The 19,660-nt window shown below is 39.2% G+C and overlaps 1 protein-coding gene across 1 annotated transcript in view; it reads right to left on the bottom strand.

The window, feature by feature from the left end:
- Positions 1–19,660, bottom strand: part of Rpn1 (regulatory particle non-ATPase 1) — a 57,565-nt gene that overhangs the window by 19,282 nt on the left and 18,623 nt on the right. Inside the window, exons 4-8 of the mRNA XM_068356594.1 lie at positions 14,614–14,806; positions 13,778–13,975; positions 13,463–13,603; positions 12,368–12,575; positions 3,201–3,409 (exon numbers count right to left, since the gene is read on the bottom strand). Of these exons, the coding sequence (XP_068212695.1) occupies positions 3,201–3,409; positions 12,368–12,575; positions 13,463–13,603; positions 13,778–13,975; positions 14,614–14,806 (949 nt within the window). The remainder of the gene's footprint in view (positions 1–3,200; positions 3,410–12,367; positions 12,576–13,462; positions 13,604–13,777; positions 13,976–14,613; positions 14,807–19,660) is intronic.

Here is a 19,660-nt window from a genome sequence, read left to right as displayed (position 1 = left end):
AGTTCCCAACTGGCATATATAGAAGTATGTGCAGTCCCTTTGAAACGCAATGCGGAACATTGCATTTTTTGGTGTATAAGGCAGCATGATTTATCCTGCTAATTAGCAACACCATATTCTAGCTCTCACTCAATCAGTTTGTAAGTACCACTTGTCTTCAGCCATGATAGACTTCAAACACTGGCTGTCTGGTCTGTCATCTGCATGTTTGTACAAACTATGTTATGTTGTTCAGATTCATTCAGATGTTGACTAACATTATCTCAAATGTTGACAAACATTATCCAGATGATGTTAAAGAGAATATTATGTATTAGAAGCTGAAAATGGCAATGATGACTTATATTTCCCAACAAAGTACTGTATATCATATGAAAAACCCGAGGAGACAAACACACATGAACATGAGCTGGGGGCTACAAGAGAGATGGCATTGGTATTTTTCCTTTCAAGTTAGAGATATTTCATGTTTTGGGGTATCCTTGTAAAACATACATATATATAAAAATCAGTTGTATCTGTTTAAAGAGAGTTTCCTCTGGGCGGTGAATCACAAAGGAAGTGTGCTGTGTTAAAGTAGTCTAACTGACGCAACCTTAGTTTTGAATAATTAGTGATCAAAGCTAAATATCGTTTATCATCATCATTATCACTTGCTGAGCTACAACCCTAGTGGGAAAAGCAGGATGCTATAAGCCAAGGGGCTTATAGTGGTCTAACCTACCTGTCTTAGTTTTTGAATAATTAGCAAAGTTTATTATTGTTTACTACCAAATAAAGTGGTGCAATGTATTACTATTATACATCAAAATAAATGTTTAAGTTGAATCCCTCATGCCACTGAGTTTTAAATTAAAAAAAAAATGTTGGTAAGGAGCTTCATTTCCTGGAGGAAAGACTGCTCAGAGCAACTCCTGAGTCTGGGCTGATCCCTTGAAGAGAAAGGGACCAAGCTCTTTCAGTCTGAAAACTGGTTAAAAGTAGGTTGGCCAGGGCACAAGCCACCCTTTGAGATACTACCGCTAAAGTTACTGGGTCTTTAGACTGGCTAAACAGTACTAAATTGGATCCCTCTCTCTGGTTACAGATCATTTTGTCTTTGCCTACACATACACCAAATAGTCTGTCCTATTCTTACCACATTTCCCTCTGTCCTCATACACCTGACAACACTGAGATTACCAAAGAATTCCTCTTTGCTCAAGGGGTTAACTACTGCACTTTAATTGTTCAGTGGCTATTTTCCTCTTGGTAATGGTAGAAGAGACTCTTTAGGTCACTCCAAAATCAAGTAACTGTTCTTTGGTCTTGGGTAGTGCCATAACCTCTGTACCATGGACTTCTACTGTCTTGGATTAGAATTCTCTTGCTTGGCTGTATACTTTGGCATGCTGTTCTATTTTATTTCCTTCCACTTATTTTTTTTTAAGTTTTTATAGTTTATATGTGAAGAATTCAATTTAATGTTGTTACTGTTCTTGAAATATTTTATTTTTTATTGTTTATTCTTCGCTTCTAATTTATTTTTATTCCTTGTTTCCTTTCCTCTCTGGGGTATCTTTCCCTGTTGGAGCCCTTGGGCTTATAGCATCTTGCTTCTCCAACTAGGGTTAGAGTCTAACTTATAATAATAATAATAATAATAATAATAATAATAATGATAATAAGTAACAGCCTTCTACCAAAGAGACTGAGAAGAGCCCAAACCGGAAAACTAATTCTTCTATGATACCACAGCAGACAATGGGTAGTTCCACACGTAACTCTAAGAGAAGCATCAGCAAATCCATAAGGGTATCCTGAAACATATCAACACTTGAGAACTGGTCAACTAGGTAGACGGGTAGAAAAGCTAAGAAATCCAGAAGAAACTGGTATATAGGAACAAGTCCTTAACGCTGTCGACATTCATGGAATAGTAGCGAAGTCTACTTGAAGATGTTCTTAAACTAGAGAGCAGTCTACTAGATGTTCTGGAACTAGAGAGCAGTCTACTAGATGTTCTGGAACTAGAGAGCAGTCTACTAGATGTTCTGGAACTAGAGAGCAGTCTACTATATGTTCTGGAACTAGAGAGCAGTCTACTATATGTTCTGGAACTAGAGAGCAGTCTACTGGAAGATGTTCTGTAATTGAAGGGCAGTATACTGGAAAATATTCTGGAACTGGAGAGCAGCCTACTAGATGTTCTATAACTGGAGAGTAGTCTATTGGAAGATGTCCTGTAACTGGAGAACAGTCTACTGAAAGATGTTCTAGAACTGGAGAGCAGTATACTGGATGATGTTCTTGAACTGAAAAGCAATTTACTAGATGTCCTAGAACTGGAGAGCAGTCTACTGGAAGATGTTCTGGCATTGGAGAGCAGTATACTGAAAGATGTTCTGGAACTGGAGAGCAAAATACTGAAAGATATTCTGGAACTGGAGAGAAGTCCATTAGATGTTCTAGAACTGCAGGACAGTCTACTGGAAGATGTTTTGAAACCAGAAAACAAGGGTATGTCATCAACAGTTTGTTGAGAATAAGTCAACTGAGTAGACAGGCAAAAAGGTTAGGGCATAAAGAAGAAACTGCTACGTTGAAAGGAGTCCTGAATACTGCCGACATTCCTTGAACTGGAAAGCTGTTACTGGAAGTTCCAAAATAACTCTTGAGGTAAAAAAAAGTCCTTAGATGGCAATTCCCAAAGAACAAGAAACACACTCAGCACAACGACTGCCTAGATCACAATGCTGCCCATGACACATGAAACAAAGGGAATGTGGATCTTTAAAATCTAATAATAAAATCCTTGAACATTTATTATACGAATGCATAGCACAGATAGAACAAGATATTCGCTATCAAATTGAAGCTAATCAAACTTTCGTAAGAAGAAATAGTCTGGATTTGCGGAACTGAACCACCACCAAACGTTAAGAAGAAATAAAGTCGGGATTTCTAGAACAGAACAACAAGCGACCATAATAACTAGTATCTAGGAGAAGGCTAAAATAACCAGTACAATTTGGATCACCTAAGTGATCTTATTTCCATAAATGCTATATACACACAATACTCCACTAGAGGGGCATGGATATTATAATGAAAGAAAACAGGAAATTTAAAATATTTAAGATATATATTGAACATTGAGCTAGCTTAGATAATAGAAATAATTCAAATCAATAATTGAATCTCATTACTAAGTTACTTACCATGGTTTTGTGTCCTATGTAATCGGACAACAATGCTAGAGCTGGATCACATTCATTCCTGACACCGCTATTTACTATACCACAAGCAAGCAGTGCCCCTGCCTTGATAAAGTCTTCAGAGGAATAAAGGTATTTATCAATCTGCGTCAAACCACCATCAACGTCCCATAACAATATTAGCCCAAGTGATGCCGTTGCACTTAACATTCCTGCAAAAGAAATACATACATGGCTGCATCAACTACAGAATATCAACAAAAACCTCTAAATACTGTTGACCACTTACATTTCAAGTACCTTCATCAGATTGCTTCATTGAAATGTTCTACAAAAAATACTTGGATTGGCCATATTTACAGCATTGTTTTCTAGTTTCATGGCATGTGACAATGTTTAAAAATTCATAAAAATGTTATTTTTATTAGTAAAATAAATTTTTGAATATACTTACCCGATAATCATGTAGCTGTCAACTCCGTTGCCCGACAGAATTCTATGGAGGGATACGCCAGCTATCACAATACTAGAAGGGGGTGTACTTACCAGCGCCACCTGTGGCCAGGTACTATAGTACTTCTTGTTGACACCTCCTCAATTTTTCCTCGGTCCACTGGTTCTCTATGGGGAGGAAGGGAGGGTCAATTAAATCATGATTATCGGGTAAGTATATTCAAAAATTTATTTTACTAATAAAAATAACATTTTTCAATATTAAACTTACCCGATAATCATGTAGCTGATTCACACCCAGGGGGGTGGGTGAAAACCTGTGTACAAGATTAAAGGATAGCTAAGTATCCCATATTTCATATAACAGTTATCTCAAATAACAATGAAATAATAAGTACCTGGTAAGGAAGTCGAATTGAACCGTTACTCTGCCTCTTTTTTAAGTTCGTCTTCCTTACTGAGCGCAGCGTTCCTCTTGGAGGCTGAATCAACTCAAAGGTGCTAAAGTATATAGGGCTGCAACCCCTACTAAAGGACCTCTACACAACCTCTAACCCAGGCGCTTCTCAAGAATGAATTGACCACCCGCCAAATCAAAAGGATGCGGAAGGCTTCTTAGCCTACCGTAACAACCATAAAAACAACAATAAAAGCATTCAAGAGAAAGGTTAAAAAAGGTTATGGGATTAAGGGAATGTAGTGGCTGAGCCCTCACCTACTACTGCACTCGCTGCTACGAATGGTCCCAGGGTGTAGCAGTTCTCGTAAAGAGACTGGACATCTTTAAGATAAAATGATGCAAACACTGACTTGCTCCTCCAATAGGTTGCATCCATTATGCTCTGCAGAGAACGGTTTTTATTAAAGGCCATCGAAGTAGCTACGGCTCTCACTTCGTGGGTCCTTACCTTCAGCAATGCAAGGTCTTCCTCCTTTAAGTGAGAATGGGCTTCTCTAATCAGAAGCCTTATATAATACGAAACCCCGTTCTTGGACATGGGCCTCGAAGGTTTCTTGATGGCACACCATAAGGCTTCTGACTGTCCTCGAATAGGTTTAGACCTATTAAGATAATACTTGAGAGCTCTAACAGGGCAAAGAACTCTCTCTAGTTCGTTACCTACCATGTTGGAGAGGCTAGGTATTTCAAACGATCTAGGCCAAGGACGTGAAGGAAGTTCGTTCTTTGCTAGGAATCCGAGCTGAAAAGAACATGTTGCAGATTCGGTCGTGAAACCAATGTTCTTGCTGAAGGCATGAACCTCACTGACTCTCTTAGCTGTTGCAAGGCAGACGAGAAAAAGAGTCTTGAGGGTAAGGTCCTTGAAGGAAGCTGACTGGAGAGGTTCGAACCTAGGTGACATAAGGAACCTTAAGACTACGTCTAGGTTCCAGCCTGGAGTGGATAGACGACGCTCTTTAGAAGTCTCAAAAGACTTAAGGATGTCTTGAAGGTCCTTGTTGGAAGAAAGGTCCAAACCTCTGTGGCGGAGAACTGAAGCCAACATACTCCTGTACCCTTTAATCGTAGGGGCTGAAAGGGATCTCTCATTCCTAAGATGTAATAGGAAGTCAGCTATTTGGGTCACAGAGGTATTGGTAGAGGATACTGAATTGGCTCTACACCAGCTCCGGAAGACTTCCCACTTAGATTGGTAGACTCTACGAGTGGAAACCCTTCTTGCTCTGGCAATCGCACTGGCTGCCTCCTTCGAAAAGCCTCTAGCTCTAGCGAATCTTTCGACAGTCTGAAGGCAGTCAGCCGAAGAGCGTGGAGGTTTGGGTGCAACCTGTCTACGTGAGGTTGACGTAGAAGGTCCACTCTTAGAGGTAGAGTCCTGGGGATGTCGACTAGCCATTGAAGTACCTCTGTGAACCATTCTCTTGCAGGCCAAAGGGGAGCAACCAGCGTCAGCCGTGTCCCTTCGTGCGAGATGAATTTCTGCAGGACTTTGTTTATTATCTTGAACGGTGGGAATGCGTAAAGGTCGAGATGGGACCAGTTCAGCAGAAAAGCATCCACATGAACTGCTGCAGGGTCTGGAACTGGGGAACAGTACAGCGGAAGTCTCTTGGTCATGGAGGTGGCAAACAGATCTATGGTAGGTTGACCCCACAAGGTCCAAAGTCTGTTGCACACACTCTTGTGGAGGGTCCATTCCGTGGGAATGACCTGATTCCTTCTGCTTAGGCGATCTGCTGAGACGTTCATGTTGCCCTGAATGAACCTCGTGACCAAAGTGAGGTTTTGACTTCTTGACCAAATGAGGAGGTCCCTTGCGATCTCGTATAGGCTCCTCGAATGGGTCCCTCCTTGCTTGGAGATGTAAGCCAAGGCTGTGGTGTTGTCTGAGTTCACCTCCACCACCTTGCCTAGCAGGAGGGACTTGAAGTTCAGCAGGGCTAAATGAACTGCTAGTAGCTCCTTGCAGTTGATGTGGAGCGTTCCCTGTTCCTCGTTCCACGTTCCCGAGCATTCCCGTCCGTTCAAGGTCGCACCCCAGCCCGAGTCCGATGCATCTGAGAAGAGATGAAGATTGGGGGTCTGAATAGCCAACGATAGGCCCTCCCTGAGAAGGAGATTGGTCTTCCACCACAAGAGAGTGGTCTTCATCTCTTTGGTGACTGGGATAGAGACTGCTTCGAGAGTCAAACCCTTGTCCCAATGAGCTGCAAGATGGAATTGAAGAGGGCGGAGGTGGAGTCTCCCTAGCTCGACGAACAGGGCCAGTGATGAAAGGGTCCCTGTGAGACTCATCCACTGTCTCACCGAGCAACTGCTCCTCTTCAGCATGCTCATGATGCAATCTAGGGCTTGGCTTATCCTTGGGGCCGATGGAAAAGCCCGAAAATCCTGACTCCGAATCTCCATTCCCAGGTACACAATGGATTGGGAGGGAATGAGCTGAGACTTTTCTATGTTGACTAACAGACCCAGTTCTCTGATTAAGTCCAAAGTCCAGTTGAGACTCTCCAGACAGCGACGACTCGTGGAGGCTCTCAACAGCCAGTCGTCTAAGTAGAGGGAGGCTCTGATGTCCGATAAGTGGAGGAATTTTGCTATATTCCTCATCAGATGCGTGAACACCATAGGAGCTGTGCTTAGGCCAAAACACAGGGCTTGGAATTGGTAGACAACCTTTCCAAAAACGAATCTCAGGAAAGGTTGGGAGTCTGGATGAATAGGAACGTGAAAGTAGGCATCTTTCAGGTCCAACGAGACCATCCAGTCCTCCTGCCTGACCGCTGCTAGGACCGACTTCGTCGTCTCCATCGTGAACGTCTGCTTGGTGACAAACGCATTGAGCGCGCTGACGTCCAGCACCGGTCTCCAACCTCCTGTCTTCTTGGCCACCAGAAAGAGACGGTTGTAGAAGCCCGGGGATTGATGGTCCCGGACTATAACCACTGCCTTCTTCTGCACAAGTAGCGACACCTCCTGGTGCAACGCTAGCCTCTTGTCCTCTTCTTTGTAGTTGGGAGAGAGGTTGATGGGAGATGTCGTCAGAGGGGGTTTGTGGCAGAATGGAATCCTGTAACCCTCCCTCAGCCAACTGACAGACTGGGCGTCTGCACCTCTCTTTTCCCAGGCTTGCCAGAAGCTCTTGAGTCTGGCTCCTACTGCTGTCTGGAGATGCGGAGAGTCAGTTTTTTCCTTTAGGAGCCTTGGAACCTTTCCTAGACTTGCTCCTGGAAGAGTCTGGACGGGAGCTTCCTCGGCTGGGGGCTCTACCACGAAAGGGCGGTATGAACCTCGTAGCAGGAGTATCAGCCACTGGGGTGCGATAAGTCCTGGGGACTGAGGTAGCAACTTTAGTCTTACGAGCCGATGAGGCTACAAGATCATGTGTGTCCTTTTGTATCAGGGCAGCAGACAAGTCCTTAACCAGCTCTTCGGGGAAGAGGAACTTCGAGAGCGGAGCGAAAAGGAGTTGAGACCTTTGACAAGGAGTAATGCTGGAGGAAAGGAAGGTACATAGCTGTTCCCTTTTCTTAAGAACCCCTGACACAAACATCGACGCAAGCTCGCCAGATCCATCTCTAATGGCCTTATCCATGCAGGACATTAATAGCATGGCAGAATCCTTGTCCGCAGGGGAGGTCTTCTTGCTGAGGGCCCCCAGGCACCAGTCTAGGAAGTTGAACATCTCAAATGCTCTAAAAACACCCTTCAGGAAGTGATCAAGGTCTGAGAAGGTCCAGCAAACCTTAGAGCGCCTCATTGCTGTTCTACGAGGCGAGTCTACCAGACTTGAGAAGTCAGCCTGGGCAGAGGCAGGTACTCCCAAGCCTGGTTCCTCTCCTGTGGCATACCAAACGCCCGCTTTAGAAGTGAGCTTAGTCGGAGGAAACATGAATGAAGTCTTTCCAAGGTGTTGCTTAGTCTGCAACCACTCCCCTAAGATCCTTAACGCTCTCTTAGAGGACCTTGCTAGGACTAGCTTAGTATAGGTAGACTTAGCTGGCTGCATGCCCAGCGAAAACTCAGATGGCGGAGAGCGGGGAATAGCAGAGACAAAGTGGTCTGGGTATACCTCCCTAAACAGAGCCAAGACCTTACGAAAGTCAATAGAAGGTGGAGAAGACTTGGATTCATCCACGTCTGATGAGGGATCCAGGTGTGCCGCCTCATCATCAGACGCCTCATCACCAGAGTGTAGCGAAGAGATCGGAAAGGTATGCTGAACAGCAGAGTCAGCACGAGCTGGAACAACAATATTAGTGGTTTCCTCTTCAAGACTCTGTTGAGGGAACACCTGAGGCTCAGACTGCAAAGGCTGATCAAAAGAAGTAGCAGAAGGTAGGCGCATGGGTGGAGGAGGCTGACTCCTAGCATGAGTGACTGAACTCAAGGGTTGCGCTTGCTGAGCGGAAGGCGGATGCGCAGTAGCAAGTTCCTGAGGAACGAGTTGAGGTTCCTGAGGTGTGAGCTGAGCACGATGAGGTAGTGGCTGCGCAGAACACAGTAATTGTCTCGCGAGTTGAGGCTCCTGAGGCGCAAGGCTAAGGTGTTGTGGTTGCCTTGAGGAGGGTTGAGCTCGCTGCAGCGAGAGCTGAGGAGACTGACTCATGGATGGGAGAGGTTGTTGTACCTCAAGAGAGTGTTGCCTCACTGGTGGAACTGCAAGTGGAAGCGGAGGAAGTAAGGAATGATCTTCCTGTTCCCATTGCTGAGGTTGCCTTAAGGAAGGCGGAGGGAGCTGCACACCACTGGAAACAGTAAACTCAGAACGTGCTAAGGTATTCTGAGGAGCCTCAACATCGTACGCCTGGCAGGCAGTACTGCGGTCAGGCGGAGCGATCGCAGACGGAGGTGTAACCTGCTCAGCCTGACACTCACGCATCAAGACCGCAAGTTGTGACTGCATGGACTGCAGTAGAGTCAACTTGGGGTCGGCAGACACTAAGGTCTGCTGAGGTAAAGCCTTAACAGCAGAGATCTGTTGTGGCAGAACCTTACTCCTCTTAGGCGGAGTGCATTCAACTGATGACTGCGGCGAGTCAGAGCTGATCCAATGACTGCAGCCCGGTTGAGTTCTTGAGGTCTGGACTCTGCGTTTGAGTGGTCTCGAGACCTGAGTCCAGCGTTTCTTCCCTGACAAATGCTCAGCAGACGAGTAAAAGACGGGCTCAATCGTCTGCAGGTGGGAGTGACGGTCTCTGGAAGACACGCCCGCAACCACCGAGGATACTTCTGTGCGCCGATCAAGGCCTGCCGAACCCTTTTGCCCTTCGACATTGCTTCTCCCCTGGGCTTGGGAGCTTGCAAGAGGTCCCGGACTGGGAGGACGACTGGCACGCACAGAAGTATCCTCACGCACCACACTGACACTGACACTAGCACTTGGCACTGCACTGACACTAGCACTCGTCACAGCACTGGCACTAATTCCACCCACTGCACTCTTGACCTTAAGTTCCTTGACTTCGGCCATAAGAGACTTATGATCACTTACCACTGACTCTACTTTATCGCCTAAGGCCTGAATGGCACGCAAAACAACAGACATATCAGGCTGAGGGCAAATAGTAGGTTCGGGGGTAGCCACTACAGGGGTAGGAAAAGGTAGGGGATCATGAGGTGAGGAAAAAAGTGAAGAGTGAGAAGAACTCCTCCTAACTCTCTCTCTCTCTAACTTGGTTGAGTACTTAAGAAGACGGACAAAATCAAGTTCCGAAAGTCCGGCGCATTCCTCACATCGATCTTCTAACTGACAGGGCCTTTCCCTACAGTCAGAACAAGCGGTGTGAGGATCTACCGAGGCCTTCGGAATACGCCTATTACAAGACCTACATCGTCTATGGGTGGGGGCTTGTGAAATGTCAGACATCTTGAATCAAAAGAGTTAGCCAAGTGGGGTTTCAAAATCAAGCAAAAGATCGTTAACCGTTAAATCAGGACTAAATAATAGCTATCTAAGCTAATATAGAAGTTTTCCAGTAAAGCGACAGCCGAAATCTGAGAGAATACTTCACCAAAAGCCGTGAAAATACTCGAAGATCATAAGCGTATCCCAGAACGTCTTGCCGGAAGCACGACAGAGGAAAAATTGAGGAGGTGTCAACAAGAAGTACTATAGTACCTGGCCACAGGTGGCGCTGGTAAGTACACCCCCTTCTAGTATTGTGATAGCTGGCGTATCCCTCCATAGAATTCTGTCGGGCAATGGAGTTGACAGCTACATGATTATCGGGTAAGTTTAATATTGAAAAATTATTAACTGTCATCTACATTCAGTGAAAAGATACACAAGTATATCAAAGGCTAATATTACTAAGGTAATTTTTATTCTATGCCTTTTGTTTCTCATCCATTCCTTTTGGCTTCTCCATACCTAGTTACACACCTTATTAATCTTTACCTTCCTTAACTTTTACCTTTTTTTCTTAAGCCTTCAGCCATTCTAAAAGCCTAAAAAATATTTTAATACTAATTGTATAGATACCATAAATATAAAATATTAAAGATATACCCAGAAATAAATCTTAACTGTAAAGAGGTAATGCCTACAGTACACTGTGCCAGTATGCTTTCTGATTTTCCTCATTTCCCTTCTGCTCTACATCTTTAGAAGTAAATCCTTAATCAGCCCTATACAGTAGAATATGACTATTCAAAAGTCTAAATAAACTAAGTAATATAATCCTCGGAGCTTAAAACTCCACTTAACAAAGAAGTTGAACAACTTGAGCAATTTTATAATTTGGCCTTGGCAAATAAAATTTTTTTCAATAAAATAATTATTTATTAACTAATTATGACTGATATTTTCCCTATGTTAAGTTATTTTTTGAGCTTCAACATAATTTTGGTGGCATTTTGAAGATAGATAAAATAATTATAATATGATGCAGTAAATGAAAAAAAAAAAAAAATTCCAATTAAACACTGAGCTACATTTCAACTTTTAAAAACACTACTTACTTTCCCTTGTAGATGCTCAAAAAGTTTCAAACAGAAAATTCAAATTACCTAAAAATATGACTGACCTCACCGAACGGAAAATTAACAGTACACTACAAATATAATTATCAAGTGAAAAGGATTATTGATTAATCATAAAGTTATCTGGAATCATAACTGTAATGGTCATTGATGCCACTGTCAATAGAGGCTACACTATTCTAGGATCTATGTATTTTCCTTAAAATCATGAGTAAGGAAAAAACTATAATAAAAACTAAATCTCTTGCAGAAGCTTAGCTCCTGTAATGTGTTTAAAAATGCCACTAGCATCATAAGTTACTTCCTCTACGAGCATCTGGGCAAGAACGTAGTGGTGATCCTAATCTCGAGACTCCAAAGAAAGTCTACTTCTAAGTTCTTCAAGATGGGGGTATTCAATCACCAAATTTCTCAAACTCAAAAGCAGTAAGATTTCAATTCAATGTGGAAGAACAGGACTACCAATTTACACTTCAGGATTCTAATAGCGCTATCCTGATGGTTTCATTTATAACAAGAGGGGCGCTCAGTAGACCGCAGACCTCAGCCGTGGCAGCTTATTTCTCGACCTTGACCTTTGACCTTAACAGGTATTAATTTCTGTGAATTTTCATACACTCAAACATGAACCAAGCTTGAAGTCTCTGTGACAACGATGTCCAAACTTATGGCTGATTATGTGAATTGGACATTTTGCTTTAATGTGACCTTGACCTTCCAAAATTATATTATTTCCCGTTTTTAACATAACAGCTAATCCCTGCAAGTTTCATTACTATACAATTAAAATTGTGGCCAGGAAGCTGTTCACAAACAAACACACACACACAAACAGGGAGTAAAATATAAACCTCCTTCCAACTTCATTGGCAGAGATAAACAGACAAGAATTAAAGAAAAACACTTAATAGAAGATGAACTTGGTAAAACTACATAAAAGAGAAAAATTTAAAATTAAGATGGCAAACATTGCACCCAAGGGCCAAAGAGATTTCTCGTAAAACTAAAACTAGAGTCGGCTAACAAGACACTGCAAGTGGTCATACAAAAATTACATCTGACAAAAGATCGTTTATAAAATTCCACCTCAACCGACTTGAATATCTGTAAATATTCATTTAACTAAATTATGAATGAACATATACGGTAAAATGTTAAAGGTTGAAAAGATGATATTAATAATACTGGGCAAGGGAAAAATTTCAGTTCATGTTGAGAGAGAATAAGGAAAAAGAAATTTGACAATAATATTCACATTACCCAATCTTACCATGTTCTTTATTTTTGTATAACCATTTATTTCCATCTTCAGTGAGAAGCTTGTCTGTGCCAAAGGCTGCATTCACAAAACCATTAACAAAGGACGAGGCAAGATTTTGACGGGCTGAGTCCATCTGGCCAGGGCCAAATGAAGGCCGGTTATTCTCTAAATGGGATTTGTATATGTCCTCTGGTGTTTTGGGGTCCATAATATCCAACTGAAACATAATAATAAAGTATGGTACTGTACAATTTCTTGGGAAAAAATTATTATAAGAAAAATGCTGTCCCAATTCCTTGAGCAGTAAAAAAAAAAACAATGTTGAGATAAAATCAACAAAATCCATATGACTAGCATCATAATAATCCCTGCCTACATGCAATCCTGATTTTTATACATCTTTTAATCATTCTTCGTATCAAATCCTTAAGTGATATCTTGTGCTTTCAACATACTGTACAGTATATATCATTCACATTCCTTTTTATTCTTATCTTTTTTATTTTTTATTTTCTACTACACTGTATGTCTGTCTAAAACCCTGAAGAACTGCACCAGTACTGTATTGTATTTGGTCTGATTCTCTACAAAGATGAGCACTCCTATAAAGCTTTAAGCAAAAAGTAAAGCAAAGTTTACATACTTTCACTGTTTCCTTGTCTATTCTACATAATATTTGGTCATATTAGAATTTGATTTTTAGTGCTATTCAATCAATGTAACATCTATCGCCTTTTCCTCATTCCCCGCTATAACTATTCTGACATATCAATCTACACTTCTTTATATCAAACACTCCTATCTGATGAGAATAACATTATAGTAAGTTTAGGCTAAACTGTTTTCTTCTATTACTTTATGTATTTGATTGATTTCCATGTAATCAATGCTTTTTAATGTCATAAATTTGAAAACTCTTGCCTGAAATTAATACTATTGTGTCTACACTATACTGTACATATAACTTTCATAAATCAAATGTCTAATTTGAAAGTAAAATGTTTTAATTCCTTTATTTCAAAATAAAGTGTACTAAAAATCATATGAAACTGTATTCATGAAACTTGAAATTTTGACATGTTAAGAAGATCTATCTGCACTTACCTCACGACCAAGAGAAAGAAAATGAGTGTTGAGATGAGAATTTGACAAAATTTCAGTGAAATCTTCATAATCGTCCATATCCTCAGGTAACTCGAGGAATACTTGTTGTCTTCCCAACATAAAAGCAACTTGCATTTTCACCTACAATTACAATAATTATTACTACATGAGAAACTAATATCAAATGTATTTACTGTAATGATTCTGGAAAATATCAGTAGAGTATATAGTACAGTATCATAAACATTTACAGTACTTTGGTTCTTAACACAAAATTTTGAAGTAGTTTTTACCACACAAGAAATATTTTCTTACAAGTTTATCAGGACATTCGTCAAATAATTGCTTTGTCAGCTCATAGTCATGGAGTTGAAGAGCTAGCCTCATAGCTTGGGGATATTCGCCAAATTTCCTATACAACTGTAGAGATGTCTGGAGCAAATTCGTATTTTCTGGGTCCGGTACATACGGTACACAACTAGTTAGGTACAAGCAAACTCGCTGATATGCATCCTGTAAATAAAAAAAAATTAATCAATTAGGCCTACGTTTTTTATGCCTGTCTAACATGACAGATAATTCGAAGAATAATCCACACTACCGCCATAAGAAAGACTTTCCTATTCATTATGGGGCTGATACTTACTGACTGAGATTCCTACTTTTGACAAAAGAAACTATACAATAATTGTAACATGAAATAGTAAGTAAAGTAACCATGACCCATTTTCAAATACATTCATTAATTATAAATTCTTATCGATGTCTATGCTAAATGTTTGTGGGTATAAGATGAGCAAACTAAATAGCAAGTTTAGTCTAAAATTTTGAGGTAGTATAGCAGAGGCTACATAGAGTATAGGACTATTCACTTAACATAGGATTATTTGCTTAACAGCATTTCGTAATTTTCTGCCCCCCTTCTAAACCTACTCATCAGTTGAAATGTTATTGAGCAGGTTAAGAACAGAACAGTAAGAAATACTTGAACAAAATCCACATAAAACTGAACAAGAAACAAGTCTTAATGACCTTTTCTCCATGGATACAACTATGGATGTACTGTAATGTACTGAAGCATAGTAGCAGTAGTATAGCTTATCCCCAGATTAAACATATCTAATGTACAAAAGCAGTACAGTACTACAAACCTTATCTACATAGTCTTGAGTAGTCAAGAGCTCAAGCTGTTCCATTTCCATCAATAGATCACATGCCTCTGCCTCTGCATTGTGCTGCATGTGGTAAGGTACAATGACATGGGCTTCACTTATAAGTTCTGCACGGCGTCCATCATCATCTCCGAGGGTTTCCCACTCCTGTGCAATTTCTCCTGCCAAGTGCCTGTAAAAATAAACACACTTTTATAATAAAGTGAGAGTACTCTGAAATTTTATGTTATTGTATTCCAGGGTATGTTCATATCGATATTAAACTTTTAAAAAAAATATTCAAATCTTTAAAATTTTATCATATAAATCAGTATAAATCTTTTATACTTAAGGTATTTGACTTCAAATATTTTAGTTCTTAGATTTTGAGTCAAATTTTTAAATATACAATAGGTATAGATATTTCCATATTAAAATGAATATTTTCTATTAACCCAGTAGTCACATAGCTATATCTATCAAACTAGAGGTTTGTAGTGGGCAAGTGAAAACTCAAGAAAACTGTCTAAACAAAATGGGAGTCACCCTGAATGCCTGCCCTGCTCTGCTTTACTATATGTACAGTACCTCACACTTAATATCAATATGGAGATCGAGTGGGTTTTATGTGACTAATGGCTAATATAAAAAAAAAATTCAATTATGAAAATGTCTTATTTCATTCATATTTTTATCCAGTAATCACATATAGTAGTTGAACCCTACATTATGGGGTGATGGAAAGGAGCTAACCCCTTTAGCCTGGTATACAATGATGCTTACAAATTTGATGGATATCCCTCTTACACTGTATGACTCCATTCACCAACTTTAGGCCAATAAATATTACCTCTTGACCTTGGGATTCATACATTCCACATCATTGTTTGTGGGAGTACTGATCAGTGCTCGTGGGATTACAGTACCTTACTCAGGAATATGACCCTCGTTCTAGAGACTGCTGTACCAATCAATAATGCAAGATTCCCCTAATTAAAACTACAAATGATACTAAGGTATGCTTGTATATGCCTGATGTTGGCAGTGCAGAAAGTGCCCTCATTATGACTGAGATCCATTCCAAGACTGAGATCTTGAATTATAAAGTTTTTATCAACATGATCAACTGAAGCATCCTGCTCAAAACCCTCAACTACCTAATTACCATAGTTGCTGAGCTAATTATGTATCATGCATTCCTATTTCTATTTATGCATAATAAAATACTTTTTAAAAGCTACTAAAAATGTTCTTTATTTCACAAACATGGTGGAATCACACTACAGTAGTCCTTTCTTGCTCAAGGTTTTCACCAACCTCCAGCCGATGCTAGCGAGCGAAAGTGTTGAAGCGTCACACTACGATCTCGCAGTTCAAGGAGCAAATAGGAAAAATTTAAACGAAACAGATCAGCCCGTATGATCATGGCACCAAGAAAATTTTTTACCATTGCAGTAACATGTATGGTCGGTATGTTACGTGAATTGATGAATTCTACAACTACCACAGGATTAACAAAGCAGATTTTTATCATCTCTGAAGGCTTGTTGGACCCAAGATTGCCAAGCAAGAGCACGTCCTATTTGCAGCCACCATCTTATGTGTTTACATCTGACGTATTGGTTGTGGTTTGTGTTTGCTGCTTCCTGTCCAGTTGGGTAACCAATATCTCGAGCAACAAGCTCTCATGCTTTCTATTTTGGGCAGCAAAGGCTTGCTGCTGGTGAAAAAAGGCTAGTGTGATTCCAGCTTAAGACAAATGTTCTAATGTTGGGGATTTACTTTACCTTAATACTCCAGTTAATTATTATCATTATCATTACTTGTCAATCTAAAACCCTAGAAGGATACTACAAGCCCAATGGATCAAACAGGGAAAATAGCCAAGTGAAGAAATGAAATAAATAGATCTGTGATATATAAATTATGAAGATAAACCACGTAAACCTGTTCAACAAAAGAAACCTTTTCTGCAAGTTTGAACTTCTGAAGTTCCACTAATTCATGTGACATTAGGAAGATCATTCCACAATCAGGTCACATCCGGTATACAACTTTTAGAATACTGTGTTGTATCGAGCCTTACTATGGAGAAGGCATGACTAAGAATTAACCACATATCTAGTACTATGTACAGGATGATACAGTCTGGGGAAGATCTCAATGCACAGCAGAGTCATCATTATGAAAAATCTTATGCAACATGCATGAAGAACTACCTGAACAAGTGCCAGAGATTAATATCAAGATCAGGAATAAGAAATTTAATCAACAGCAAATTCTTGTGCAATAAATTAAGACAAGAGGCAGCTGCTGAAGACCAGATGGGAGAACTATACTCGAAACAAGGTAGAATTAAAGAATTAACTAAAAAACTACCACCAACCCTAATAGCAGAATTAATAAATGTAGAAAGTTTTGTAGTTCTTATTGTTTTCATGCTACAAAGGATTAACAATAGGGCCTAAGGAGCTACAATGTCACAGCCAAATCTTTAAAATCAGCAAAAACACACTTTGTGCATACAGTACCATTTTAAAACCTATCATAAACATTCTTCAAGAAATCCATAGATGCTGGTACCCCTCTCACACTGACTTTACCTAAAAAATAGGCAAGAAATTTTCCTATATTTTACCATGGAATTCCATGATAATGTTGTATAACATATTGATTTCAGACACTGGTCTTTCTATACAGTACTTACTATCAAAGTAAAAAGTGTACAACATATTTCTACTTCTGGTCCTCCTGCTTCTACCTTGCTTTTAATCAACCAAGGTAGAGTGTTGATCTATTATCCAACTAAGTACAGTACAGAACTGAGGAAAAAATGCCAGTATTGCTTCATTATTGTTGAAGCCCACTTTACTGGATTGCCATTCCATTTTAGTAACTCGTTCAGTATAAATCAAACTCAAAAGAAGTAAATTTTTCCTTATCAGCGTCTTCAAAGGACACTGAATAATACGTTCAAAACCTTGTTGGGTTGAAATTTTAAGGACTATGTCCAAGCTCAAACATGTCAAGACCCAAGTTCCTGTCACTTCTTCCAATGCCTTTATAAGCTCAGGTAAATTTTTACAATGAGGCATTTCTTATATCTAGATGTCTTAACCGACAAATTTCCAAGTCAAAACCATACTATCTTCTTTGATAAATAACATACCAATGAAATATTCTCATCCATTGATAAAAACATAAGAACAACAGATTTTCATCCAATGATAAAGAACAAAATCACATATTCTCATACAATGATAAAGAACATAACAATCAGACATTCTCATCTAATGATAAATAATATATTCTCATCCAATGATAAAGAACATAAAAATAAAATTTTCATCCAATGACAAAAAACAAAACAATCAGATCTTCTCATCCAACGATAAAGAATATAATCAGTTATTTTCATCCAATTAAAAAAAAAAAAATCACATTCTCATCCAAAGATAAAGAACATAGTCACTTTCTCACCCAATGATAAAGAACATAACAATAACATTCTCATCCAATGATAACAAACATAACAATAACATATTCTCATCGAATGATAAAGATCATCAGATATTCTCATCCAATGATAAAGAACATAAAAACCACATATTCTCATCCAATTATGAGGAACATAACAACCACATATTCCCATCCAATGATAGAGAGCATAACCACATATATTCATCCAATGATAAGGAAGATAACAATCACACATTCTCATCCAATGATAGAGAGCATACCCACATATACTCATCCAACGATAAAGAACATAATCACATTCTCATCCAATGATAAAGAACATAACAGTAACATATTCTCATCCAATGATAAAGAACAAAACAATCAGACAGTCTCATCCAATGATAAAGAATAAAATCAGATATTCACATCCAATGATAAAGAACATAAAAATAACATTCTCATCCAATGATGATGAACATAATCAGATATTCTCATCCAATGATAAAAATCAATCACATTCTCATCCAAAGATAAAGAACATAATAACATTCTCATCCAATGATAAAGAACATAATAATAAACGTATCCTGATTCAATGATAACGAACATAACATTCTCATCAAATGATAAAAGAACATTCTTATACAATGATAAAAAACAATCACATATTCTCATCCAATGATAGGGAACATAATTACATATTCTCATTCAATGATAAAGAACATAACACTAACAATCGAGCGCAACACCAATCAAACAATTAAAAAGTCTTCACCTTTAACAAATCAACTGCTCCAGAAACCAATCCATTCACCTCACTCAACATTGAAATCTAGCTACAAATTGCACACCATTGTTTATCTATATTATCACTATTATTATTTGTTAAGCTACAACCCTAATTAGAAAAGCATGATGCTATAAGCCCGAGGGCTCCAACTGGGAAAACAACTCAGTGAGGAATGGAAATAAGTAAATAAACTACGAGAATAGTAATGAACAGTATAAAATGTTTTAGGAACAGTAACATTAAAAGAGACCTTTCATATATAGACTATAAATCTTTAAAAAAAAAAGGCATCCAGGAGTAAGTATCTCCCTTCAAATTAATTTTCCCTTGTTTGGATTATATGAAAGTATACGTGGTAAAAAAAGAAATTCTTACTGTACTGTAAATGGAAAAATAATCCAGTTTAGAGCAACAAGTTTCCTTTGTATGCATACACACCATTTAACCTTCTCAATACAGTACCTGTATTTGAAAAATTCTTTGTTTTCTCACCAACTTTTATCTATTGTTTGCTACTAATTACTCCACTATATTACACAATGTTTTCATAAAAAAAATTTTTTTTTTAAAGTTTACATACCATGGTCTTCCACAGTCTTGGATTAGAGTTCTCTTGCTTGAGGGTACACGCAGGCACACTATTCTATCTTACTTCTCTTCCTCTTGTTTTGTTAAATTTTTATAGTTTATATAGGAAATATTTATCTTAATGTTACTTTTCTTAAAATATTCTATTTTTCCTTGTTTCCATTCCTCATTGGGCTATTTTCCCTGTTGGAGCCCCTGGGCTTATAA

This window comes from Palaemon carinicauda, chromosome 2 (assembly GCF_036898095.1).
Source record: "Palaemon carinicauda isolate YSFRI2023 chromosome 2, ASM3689809v2, whole genome shotgun sequence".
NCBI lineage: Eukaryota > Metazoa > Arthropoda > Malacostraca > Decapoda > Palaemonidae > Palaemon > Palaemon carinicauda.
This window is presented reverse-complemented; position numbering and strand designations above follow the sequence as displayed.